General features: G+C 34.5%; 1 protein-coding gene across 3 annotated transcripts in view; it reads left to right on the top strand.

Moving 5' to 3' along the window:
• The first annotated feature begins 430 nt into the window (after positions 1-430).
• galnt9 (polypeptide N-acetylgalactosaminyltransferase 9) overlaps positions 431-12,650 on the top strand; it is a 182,842-nt gene continuing 170,622 nt past the window's right edge. For all 3 annotated transcript variants that reach the window (XR_012406761.1, XR_012406760.1, XM_001337982.10), the window contains exon 1: positions 431-1,269. Coding sequence is in view for 1 of the 3 variants with exons in the window: in XM_001337982.10 (XP_001338018.1) it covers positions 1,029-1,269 (241 nt within the window). In the remaining 2 variants the exon portion in view is untranslated. The remainder of the gene's footprint in view (positions 1,270-12,650) is intronic.

Below are 12,650 nucleotides of genomic sequence, written 5' to 3'. Positions count from 1 at the left end.
TCCACCGTAGCGACTCCAGATTAATAAAGGAACTAAGCTGAAAAGAAAACAAATAAATGAATAAGGAGTGACTAAAATGTCTTTGCTGATTAAAGTAAGTAGAGTTCGTAATACTTTTAATCGCTCACACAAACACTTACCAACATTTTCATTTGCTGTTTTTGCTGTCTTTAATAGCTCCTTATCCTTCATTTCTTTTCTGAAATAGCTACTAGATTAGTGTTGACACATTATGGACAAACTAAGTAGTGCAAATACATTATACACAATAGCCCATTTCTCCACCAACTCTTTGACTTAAAATTCAATCGGCCAATTTTCATAGAAACATTAGTATTTAATCCAACAGCTATCCTCCTCGTCTATCATATTCCAGCGTTTCATCCCCTCAAACAGTCTGATGAATATGCATGAGTTTGCCGACGTCACCAGAGCGCTGAGCAGCGCGTGAAAAGCGGGATGTGAGGGAGGGATCATGCGGGAGCGCGAGAGAAGAACACTGCCATGCAAAGCGTCGCTTGACAGCATCTTTTATACTTGGCTTCGTTGCATAAGGATTGTGCATCTGCGCCGGCTATTGAAATCGCCTTATATTTCGATGCGCGATGCGTCTTCGCTTTACCAGATAGACGGAGTAGCGTGAAAGGATGCTGCACACGGAGGATCGTTGCTGGTTGACATGCACTGACATTTAAAATGAGCCATGCATCATGAGTGCACAGCGTGATTAAACGCGTGCTTTTAATCCGTAGGCTGCTCTGACACATTTCTGGACGTTTGTAATGGGGGTCAACGCTGGAGCCGGAGGCGGTGGGATTTGATCGCAGCCTCTACTGCGTGTTTTTACTTGCATTTATACACTTGCATCATCATCACCATCATCATCATAGGCGCTCGTTGATCAGCTGTTCGGCTTGAGAAACTGCGGCGCACGCGGCTCGTGTGTGGTGCTGAAAGAACAGCTCCCACCACAGCGGATCGTATGGATCAATATTAGGGGGGTCTGACAGTGTCGCTCTCGGGCTTTAATGGCTGTGGCACGCAAGATCAAAACTCTGCTGACGGTCAACATTCTGGTGTTCGTCGGGATCATCCTGTTCTCGGTCTACTGCAGGATCCAGGACCGGTCGGAGGAGCTCGTGCAGATCGGGAGACTGTCGGACCAAAGGCTGCGAGGCAGGAATGCCAAAGTTACGAACTCCATGGACAGGCAGTCCATTCTTAAGAGACTCGAGCGACTGGAAGATGTGGTCTATAATCAGTTAAATGGTAAGTGGCTTTTAATCTTCTTTGACTTTCAGATTCGCTAGCGCGTTATGAGGCTTGATAGATCCGTTGTTGCGATTTAATTGATTCGCACTTTGGATTTTGCAGTGGAGTTCGCTGTCGATTGTCATCCCGATACTTCAAATGAGAGATTATGATATGATAATTAGTGTAGAGATGTTTGTATGATGCAATACATAATTCAAGAAGAGCAAGATAAGATTATCTGCACTTTATCCTCATTTGACTTTTGGAAAGATGCGAGTCCAAGTTTCAGAATAGTAATAATGATTAAATAAATGCAATGATACTTTGTGTTATATCTTTTCACAGAGTTTCCTTCTGTTACTAGTGATAAACTTTAAAGAAGGAGAGTGTGATAGAAAGGATACAATCCCTAATTAGATCTATACAATTAGCTTAGTTACTTTATTGGTATGGTATGATGGCAATGCCAACAGTAAAGAACTCAGCAAATTAATCATATACTTTAAGGTCAGGTTAATTTACTAAAATTAAAATGGAGAAATGGAAATTTGTATGCTTGTCGAAATCTTCAATAACAAACTGACCTTTTCCTTCTGAGGTAGAACATCTTCTGATACTTTCAAAAATAAAGGTTACTAAAGGCAAAAGTGAGTTAATTTCAAAGATCAAAAGCCACTTTTAGTTCAAAAGATCCTTTTAGCAAGCAGTTCTTAAAATATTTTTATCATTGGTTCTTGTAATACTTTCGTTTGTTTGTTTTCTCTTTTATTAGCCTCATAGATAGGAGGAACGGTTTGTAAAATAATTCCATTTATTGTTTTATTGTTTATAATAGTTTTATATAATATAATATAATATAATATAATAAAATATAATATAATATACAGTGCTCAGCATATATACAAATCTCTCTTTTAATTTCATATTTTAATATGAAGCTATAAAATAATATATTTTTGCAAACACATTAGATCAGTCAGTTCTGGAGTCAAATCTGGAGCTCCAGACCTCATAACGTACTTTAACGGTACAAGTTTTTGGACAACCAAATTTACATCTTATAGAAAATTATTAAATACAAATTTAGAAAAGAAGAAAAATCAAGAGAAGCAAAAAAAACAGGGAAAATATTTTGAAATTTTGTAAGTTGTATTTTTTTTTGCAATGTTTTGCTTGAATTTAATTGTATTATCTTTCAATTTCTAAATATGTTTGATGACTAAAATGTTATTTTATTATAAATATATGTTTAATATATCTGTTTTGTTTAAATGCAGCAAAATACATTGTCTATATATTTACTGGGAAATGTATAAAAATATTCATTTCCGAAATGGGGTGTACTCAATTATGCTGAACACTGTAGGTAAGAGGGATGGTTTGTAAAATAATTTGCATTTATTGTTTTATTGTGTGTGTGTGTGTGTGTGCGTGTGTGTGTGTGTGTGTGTGTGTGTGTGTGTGTGTGTGTGTGTGTGTGTGTGTGTGTGTGTGTGTGTGTGTGTGTGTGTGTATATATATATATATATATATATATATATATATATATATATATATATATATATATATATATGTGTGTGTATATATATATATATAATTTATATAATATATACATTTACCAATTACAGGGGTAAATATGTAAAAAAAATTCTGTGTAAATAACAATTTTAAATCATTTTAATTTGTTTTATTGTTTACTGTTTATTTATGTAATTTTTAACAGTGAATCTAGAAAAAAAGAAAAAGAATGAGGATAATGTGCATGCTTACATACAATCTACAGATTTCACTTGTATTTCCATATAATCCCGTAGCTTTCCCCGTTGTATTTTGCAGAAATGCAATGATAAATGGGATTAAAACAACAAACACAATGTGCAGAATCTGACAGCTTTTACTTATTAAATATGTATATAAAAAAATCTTGTTTGATTAAACTCATATCTGTTCATGCCATAACCACGCTGGTGCATTCTCATAAGTTATTCCTTAGAAAACCAGCACCCATTTCCTATATCTTTTTCTCCGAACGTATGAAGGTCACAGTTCAGGTGCTGCGCTGTCCTTTCCTTCAAACATCTGATAAAAGACATTTCTCTCCCTGTTTGCTTTCCTCCGTGCCTCTGTTTGATCTGATTGTTATTCCATAAGACCAGCAGCATTTGTGTATGAAGGGGGTCACTCTGTCAGTTTGAATTATCCTTCTTGCATTTGGAAGAAAGCCAAGAAGCGCTGCTTCACAAAAAAGCCCTCTAATGTGCCCTACTGATTGAGAGGGCTTTCATTCTGCACAAGTGCCACCACATATTTCCCCCCGAGGCTTTTCCATTCTGTACAATTCAGCAGTCTGTCACAAATCTCCTTGATGTTCGGGCCGTTATACATTTTATTTCGACACATATTTATCTGATGCGCATAAAACTTGTGCGATGGTGCGAGGCTCCTGCTGATTGTACATGATATTGAGTCTGGAATTGGTTTTCCCCTTGAGCTTTCCTGCATTTCTGTTGCCATCTTTGCCTCCAATGGTGTTCTGAGGTAATTTGTCCATTTTTCAGGTGTTTATTGTCTTGACAATGAGACTCGGAGGATTGCGCCAAGGTCTAAATAGGACACTGCAAATTTTACAAGAAATCAGTGCTTGTTTGGTTGTTGATGTGCTTGTTCCTTGAAAATCTTCTGTTCGTAAAACACCATGGTTTTTACTGTAATTTATCTGTTGTTAAGTGTAAATTTTAGATTTTTATCGTATTATTTGTGTTCCCCAATTAAACAGTTTGGTTTGCTTAGTAATTAATTAATTACATTCATTTTCCAAATAAATGATCAAATTCCAAGTAAATAAGTGATATTGGATTCTGGAATTAAAGCATGCATCTTTCCACATTACTAATACAACCTTTCTTTTTTTAATGGTGATTTGAGGTAATTTGTCCATTTTTCAGGTGTTTATTGTCTCTACAATGAGACTGGGAGAAGAAATCAGTGTTTGTTTGGTTGTTGATGATGTGCTTGTTCCTTGGTTTTTACTGTAATTTATCTTGTTGTGTGTGAATTTTAGATTTTTGGTCTATTATTTGTGGTCTCCAAGTATTTCTGGTACAATCTTTTTTCTTTAATGGTGTTTTGAAGTAATTTGTCCATTTTCCAGGTGTTTATTGTCTTGACAATGAGAGTTGGAGGATTATGCCAAGGTCTGAATAGGACACTGCAAATTTTACAATAAATTATTTGGTTGTTGATGTACTTGTTTCATAAAACCGTCTGTCATAAAACACCATGGTTTTTACTGTAATCTATCTGTTGTTGAGTATGAATTTTAGATTTTTGTTGCATTATTTGTGGTCTCCAATAAAGTAGTTTGGTTTGCTTAGTAATTCATTCATTACAACTTTTTTCCATATAAATCATCAACTTCCAATTAAATATGTGATATTTGATTCTGGAATTGTTTTAGCATGTAGCTTTCCACATTTCTGATAAAATCTTCCCTTCCAATGGTGATTTGAGGTAATTTGTCCATTTTTTTAGGTACTAACAGTCTTGACAATGAGACTCCATGTAGTTAGTTTGGTTCATCTTTTGTTGAGTGTGAATTTTAGACCATCGTATTGGTGTGGTGTAGACATATTTGTGGTGTTCAAGGAGTTCGGTTTGCTTTGTAATTAATCAATTACATTTATTTTCCAAATAAATAATCAAACTTCTGGTAAATATGTGATATTGAGTCTGGAATTGGTTTTCCCTTGAGCTTTTCCACATTTTTGTTGCTGTCTTTGCCTCCAATGGTGATTTGAGGTAATTTATCAATTTTTCAGGTGTTGAGTGTCTTGACAATGAGACTCTGAGGATTACGCCAAGGTCTTACTAGGACACTGTGAATTTTACAAGAAGGCATTAATTGTTTGTTTTTTGTTGATGTGCTTGTTCCCTGAATCTTCTGTTCATACAACCAAGTATCTTCTGTAATACATATTCAGTTTGGTGTATTATTTGTGGTCTTCAAGCAGTTTTGTTTGCTTAGTAACTTATTATTTAATCAATTTTATTTCCTAAATAAATTATACAATTTTAAATAAATATGTGACATTTGATTCTGGAACTGGTTGTCCCTTTTCATAGTCCTGTTGCCATTTTTACTTCCAATGGTGATTTGAGATAATTTGTCAATTTATCAGGTGTTCATTGTCTTGACAATGTTTACATCGAGATCTAAAAAGAACACTGCGAACTTTACAAGAAAGCAGTAATTGTTTGGTTGCTAAGGATGAGTTGTTCCTTTAAAAATGTTCTGTTTGTACCCACTGATTTTTGCTGTCATTTGGCTGTTGTTGAGTGTTTATTTTTTTTACTTTGGTATCATTTTTGTGGTGTACAAGCAGTTTGATTGGATTAATCATTAATTATTTGGGTAAACGTATAAAATATATTATCCAATTTCTGAAGTTGGTTTTCCCTTGAGCTTTCACGTTTCTGTTGCCTTTTTTGCTTTCAGTAGTGATTTGAGGTAATTTGTTCATTTTTCAGGTGTTTATTGTCTTGAAAATGAGATTCGTAGGATTACAGGTCTGAATATGTTTCTAGACATTTTGAGATTTCCAAGAATGAGGTAATTGTTTGGTTGTTGAACTGATTGCTCAAATTCTTTTGTGCCAGATGATTTTTTCTGTTATTTGACTGTTGGCAAGTGATATTGTTTGGCTTTTGCTGTGATTTTTATTTTATTTTTTTTGCCATTTTATTTAAATTTTATTAAATAATACATTTCCAAATTAATATTTGTGTATATATATTAGTGGTGGGCCGTTATTGACAATAACGTGCTGCGTTAACGTGAGACTCTTATCTAGCGACAAAAAAAATGTTGCCGTTAATCTATTCTCAAAGTTGGTTTGGGAGCTGGATCTATTCTACGCAAGCTATTTTAGCGTGGATGTATACCTGATCGGTGAGCCGTCTGACAAAAAAGTGCCCTTCTAAATCAAATTAGCAGGATGGTTAACTTTAACTGCAGTTTGGCTGTTTTACTTTAACTCATGAACAATTCATTCATGCCCCCTTGTCAAACTGGGGTATTAGACGCAAATAAGGAGTAAGGACTGGTGAGAGTTTTATGGAATTTAATAATGCATGCCAAATGGAAAGAAATAAAACTTGTTTACTTCAATAATGCCACTAATAAATGCATACTCCACATGTCTTAATTCCATTTGTGTTTAGTTCAGCAGCTATGACTTTAGTCAGATTAAGATGATCAAAAATCGCTGTTTGGAGCTTGTGTAGGCCTACAGTTCAAAATTCATGTTTAACTGGATGAACAGTTGGTAAACACAAGTACATCCTTTTGAACAATATTTATTTTCATTACCAATTATCATAGTAGAACAGTTTCTCAAGCAGTTTGTGTTGCATTCTGGAAACAGGAGATGAGCCTCTGGTCTAATTTATACATTTATAAAATGTATATATTTATAAATATATAAATACATCAAATAAATAATAGAATTCCAATCAACATGTGATACTGATTCTGGATTTCCCCTTAGTTTTTAATATTTCTGTTTGGCCGTCTTTGTTCTTTGCTTTGGTGATTTGTAGTAATTTCCCGTTTTTTAGGTTGTTATTGTCTTGACACTGAGACTTGAAGGATTTTGCCAAACTCTAAATGCATTTCTAGGACACTGTGAGTTTTACAAGAAAGCAGTAATTGTTTGGTTGTTAATGATGCCCTCGTCCCTTTAACCATCTTGGCAAATAGGCTGTAAATGTTTGTGGGACTATTACCTATGATGAGTAATTTCCCAGAGAACATATAAAACACATTCACAGATAATTATTCTGGTTTTAAAAGGGACAGATGTGTTATCGAGACAACCTAAATTCATTAAATGAGAATCATAGTGCACAGCAAGATCACACATCTGTGTGGTATATATACCATCTATATATGAAATACAGTTGAAGTCAGTATTATTAGCCCCTGTTTATTTTTCTCCAATTTCTTTTTAACGGAGAGAAGATTTTTTCAGCACATTTCTAAAAATAATAGTTTTAATAACTCATTTATAATAACTGATTTATTTTATCTTTGTCATGATGACAGTAAATAATAATAAAAATAATAAATAAATAATAAAGGGACTAAGCAGACAAGAAAATGAATGAATGACTTAATATTATTAATATTTTGTTGTAGTCATAAATTAATGTTACAGTAACAATATTTATTTACTTTATGGTTTTATATCTTTGCTTTTAAACAGATATTTTATTCTGTAAAAAACTGCACATATGTTTAGAGATGCTTTTCTTAAGTTGACAACAGATTTATATAACATTCTTATTACAAACTTGGGAAGATATTTGGCACTTTACATTTTCAAATGTACATGAGTCAATGTAAATAAAAAAGTTTCTTCATATCCATCAGATCACATATTTATTCTATATAATCAGAAAAGCACAGCAAATAGTCACACTAAATATTATCACATTCTCAGACAGTGTTGGAATTAATAAAATGATAGCGGCCATCTGGAAAGTGAAGCTTTTTTTATGCTCTCACCAATGCAGATTTTTACTCTCACCTTTGGCTTACTGTTTATGTGTGTGCATGTGTTTTGCTGCTGCTGTTTATGTTGTTTTTGCAAATTTCTTTTCAAATATGCACATAATTTACATGCTGCATTTACAGACATGTTTATGGACAGCATGTACAGTAAATGTAAAGTGTCTGTGTTAAGCAGTAGGTAGAGAACTTAATTCTTATTCTTTTTTTTTTTTTTTTTTTTTTAACTGTAAAGCACAGGTTGATTGTTCTCCAAGATTACTTCACCCAACTAAATCTGACCTTGACAGAAAGAAAAGTAGAAATGTCACTATAAAAACTGAAATTATAGCTTGGCAATGCATTAAAAATCAGCTACCTCCTTGACTCACGAGAGCCAAATTAATTTACATTGTACACAATCCATAACAAACTACAACAGCATAAATGAAGTTAATCAGAGCAGGAAATGTGCTGCTGTTTACCATTTTTACAAACTTAACAAGTGCCCTTAACAGCCAAAACCACAGTGCAAAGAGCTATTCAGGGAGTGCTGGTGGTTCATCTCTGACACAGTTGTTTAGAAAGGCTGGATTATTGTGAAAGACCGTTTATTTGACTGCTATTAAAAATGCAGAGCTATGAGAATGTGCAATTAGCCCGCTGATTAGGCAGCAGATCTAGCGTGAGCATTACTGCTAAAGTGTGCTTAATTTCTACAGCTGTAGTTGGGTTTATCTCTGCAAACACAGACGTGGCAGAGTGATCAGATTTCTACCTGGAAAGTGATATTAACAGAGAGGACTAGACTACCAGTCAAATGCTTAGTCATGATGTGATTCTTTACTGTTTTGAAAGAACTTTGTAATGTTTAATGGTGCTGTAAGTAAGTTTGTGATAATAATAATAATATGTTTGCAGATATTTAAGAAACATGCCAAGTTAACATTCTTGTTTCTCTGAAAAACAATGCTTAAGTCAGATATACTGCTTTGAAAATGTGCATTACATGCCGGAACGTCTGTCTTTGTTTAGGTCCCTTAAACCCACCCAATGCCATTTTAGTCTAATATATTTAAGCACCCCGGGTTGCCTTGGTGAAAAACAGCGTATTTCATTCATTCAGTCGTGAAATGCGACCTTTGGTGGACAGTAGCAGCCTTGAAATGAGACGCAGATTCAGAGTTCCACATGAGGTGGTTATTAAATAGCAAATAATATAAATGTTATGAACGTAAACATTAGGTGAGCAGGTTACATTGCAACACTGTGTACTAGCAACATGCTAGGTGGCAAAATTTGCAGCGATAAACAGTTTGCACCAGACGAAACCCGACAGAAATTTAAATAAAGCCATTTCGAAAGCACAGAATAGTGCACTCACTGCACTCCAACAAAATGGTAAGGTTTATACTCTAATTAAAACAAATTAAACCTCTTTAGCATTAATAAATGTACATGCTGGATCTCTGATCCGTGTTGGCTTGCACTGAATCACAGTTCCAAAGCTCAATTTCAAACTGTTTGTTTAAATTTTCTAGATCTGAGGTAAACTGTCTGCTGCTGCTTTCAATAGTATGGCGATAAATGTCATGTGAAATGCCATTCAAACTTACATTATTAGCATTTAACACTGAATAACGGTGTGCCTGAGGTGATCATTGTCAGTTTATCCTGTTGTTCAGCTGCAAGAAATAGACGTATTTTCTAAAATATAAATTTCAAGTGTTGGCTAGAACAAAAAACACAGTACTTTTATTTAGAACATGCAATGCCTAGTTTAACCACTGCTTGTCAAACTTACATACTGCAACTTTAACACTAGAACAGGAGGAGTCATTTTGAAAGTTTCGTAATTATTTTGTAATTTATCAACTTTGTTAAAAGAAAACACATGTAACTGTAATATCCTTTTAGTAGTAACCATTCCACATAGTTCCGGTAAGTTGCTTAAATGTGATCAAAAATGTTGTAAACAGCTTTTTTAAATGTATATATTTAATTTATTAATTTTGGAAAAATAACTTATTCAAAGTAATTTTATTTCAATATCAAGAGAGTTTTTGCTTTATTTTTAAACATTGTTTTATTCTGAAAACAGCTATAGATTTTCTTTAGTTAGTAGATGTAAATTTGGATAAAGTGCATTTTAGTTTTATTATATAATCATCTGATAGCAGTTTTACCAAATTTAAAATAAAATCCACTTTTGCTGTTTTAAGGATGGAAAAATATGGTTTGCGCCCTTGCACATGGTCTAATAGGGTTGTTTTTTTTCTCTTAATGAGTTATGGGTGTGTTTTGAGCTAAATGTGCTTTAAACCAACCAGAGTCTCATCTCCCACTTCTTCAAGGGTCAGTTGTGTCACGCCATGGCACATTTGCTATTTACATGGCAGACTTTGTAAGCAGAAAAACTGAATGCATCATTAGCGAGAAAACAGCTAAACAGACCAACTGCAGTGAGGATAAATGCCTCTTTACTTTCTCTTTACTTTTACTCTTTACTCCTTTACTTTTGAGGATAAGGAAATGGTGTTGTACGCACTCCACTGATGTCATCTATTAGCCTACATATTTATTTTAATTTGTTAGGTGCAAAGATTTGTTTCACAACTATTTCTAAATGCAGTTCTAATTTCCAGCAAACGAATAAATGAACAATAATAATGAAGTGTGGTCAAAAAATTTAGTTATATCTAAACACACGTCCTATTCTTATGCCCCATATGGTGATGCAAACGTCTCCAAAACTTGACATGTGGATAAATCTGAACTTGTTTTTATTAAAGCAAATATCAATATGCATATAATAAAAAATGCTATTAGTAATAATAACATTATACAAATGCAAATTGTCATGAATAAACTGAAAAAAGCCCCCCGACATTAAGAGGGCATGGAGGCAGTGTTTTTTTTATTCATGTAACATTTTAATTCTTTTATTTTTTTCATATGTAAATATATTTATGTATTGCTGTACATTCTGTGTGTTAAGCCATGTGTAAGCATTTGGACCTGCATAGGCACATAACTAACGCACTCTGTTGGACTTTAGACCTTAGGCTTTCAGTTCTTCAAAATAGCAATGTGCCAACAATGCGCCTTAACACACCTTCTTTTCAGACCAGCACACTTATAAGTCCATACAGTGGTGCAAATGGATTGGCTATTTAAACGATGTTGTGCAAAACATGAAAATTAGGGTTGCACTAGTCTGAAAATAGCAACAAAACGCGCCATACACATCTTACGCCTTATTGTGGTTGTGTATGATAGGGCCCTTCAACTTTGTTCTCAAACTGTCTTTAATTGCATTTATACCTCTTGAACCTATACAATGTCTAAGCATTTAAACTGTAGAACAAATATTAAAGTGTTCCACAATCAAATTTCTGTTTTTTTTCTGTCCTTGTAGTGGAAGTACACCACATAGTGTCATGCTTGTTGTACTGCAATGTTTTTAAAATATAATATTATGTCTCCTGAATAAAAATAACGCCATCACAGTGAGTAAAAGATGGAATATAGTATTTTGCATTTTAATTAAATTAGTTTGAATGAACATATAAATGAAAAAAAAATATTCCACAAAGCTTTGCTTCTAACTATTTTTTTTTTGCGCCTCGCAGCAAACACGCTTGGCATTTGGATGCAGATTTTATGTACTATTAAAAGGCAAGTTTAAGCTTCATATATTTGGCTTATCTCACCATGTGGCAGCCCCTATAGGCTGGAGACCGTAGGCGTCCCGTATGCTATAGATCTATAAAAAGTACAACCACCCTAACTGTTCTGATGCAGAGTGCTGCTGCTATACAGTAGATATAGAACATAACTTCTCTGCCTCTGGTAGATTATATTCAGAGTAAAATTCATTGTAAGAAATGATTACATAAATAAACTACCTTCACGCTTCCAGCGGATAACATATTTGTGAGCATAGATTTCAAGGGCACCTATGGTAAAAAATCTACTTTTCAAGCTGTTTGGACAGATCTGTGTGTTGGTATAGTGTATAGACCGTCATACTGGGGTGATATGAACACACCCAGTCCTTTTTTTTCAATTTAACTACAAAAAAAAAAGGGTCGGCCAATTGGAGCTGTTTTCAAATCGATCGCACCATTACGTAGGTGTGCGATCCCCCCGCCCACCGAATTGATTGACAGCTGCGCGCATTAACATGTTCCGGTAGTCACGTGTATATGTCAACAAGACCAGACAGACATACGCAAAGCAAAGTTCGCTAGGATCAGCAATCATCATCAAATGTGATTAAGAGTAAGTTTCACATGTTTAAAGTGTTTTAAAACAGAGTATGTGTGTAATTAATTACAGAGTTTTACTTCAGCTTTACTTCATCAGCACAGCCGTGTGTCCGAACAATTATAAAAGAAGACGCTTCAATCCCGGTTTGTGGAAGTTAAATCAGGTTTATTTTGTACATTAGCATAACAGATATCCACACAGTACTTGAGGTTAGCCTTAGCTAAGCTAAGCGCGCTCTGTCTGTCTGCCTGCCTGCCTGCGTGTGTATCTGTGTGTGTGTGTGTGTGTGTGCGCGCGCGCATATTGTGTGTGACTCATCAATGCAACTTCACAATACTGATTAGTAAAGGTTAGTTCTTACTGTAGTATCTCACAAACGCTACGTGAGATCTTCTTCCTTTAAGTCTGTCTGTTGTCTGACTCAGCTGAGGGAGGAGGCATGTAGAAATAGTAGGCGGGCAGAACTCGGCTTAAAGGCGCAGTACGACAAAACCACCCCCTGCTGGAAATCAGTATAAAACAGCATCTTGTAAAAGGTATAATGAAAAATCTGATGGGTATTTTAATCTGAAACTTT

The sequence above is a fragment of the Danio rerio genome, chromosome 5 (genome assembly GCF_049306965.1).
Source record: "Danio rerio strain Tuebingen ecotype United States chromosome 5, GRCz12tu, whole genome shotgun sequence".
NCBI classification, from domain to species: Eukaryota; Metazoa; Chordata; class Actinopteri; order Cypriniformes; family Danionidae; genus Danio; species Danio rerio.
The sequence above is the reverse complement of the archived record's forward strand: the minus strand, read 5'-3'. Positions and strand labels throughout refer to the sequence as shown.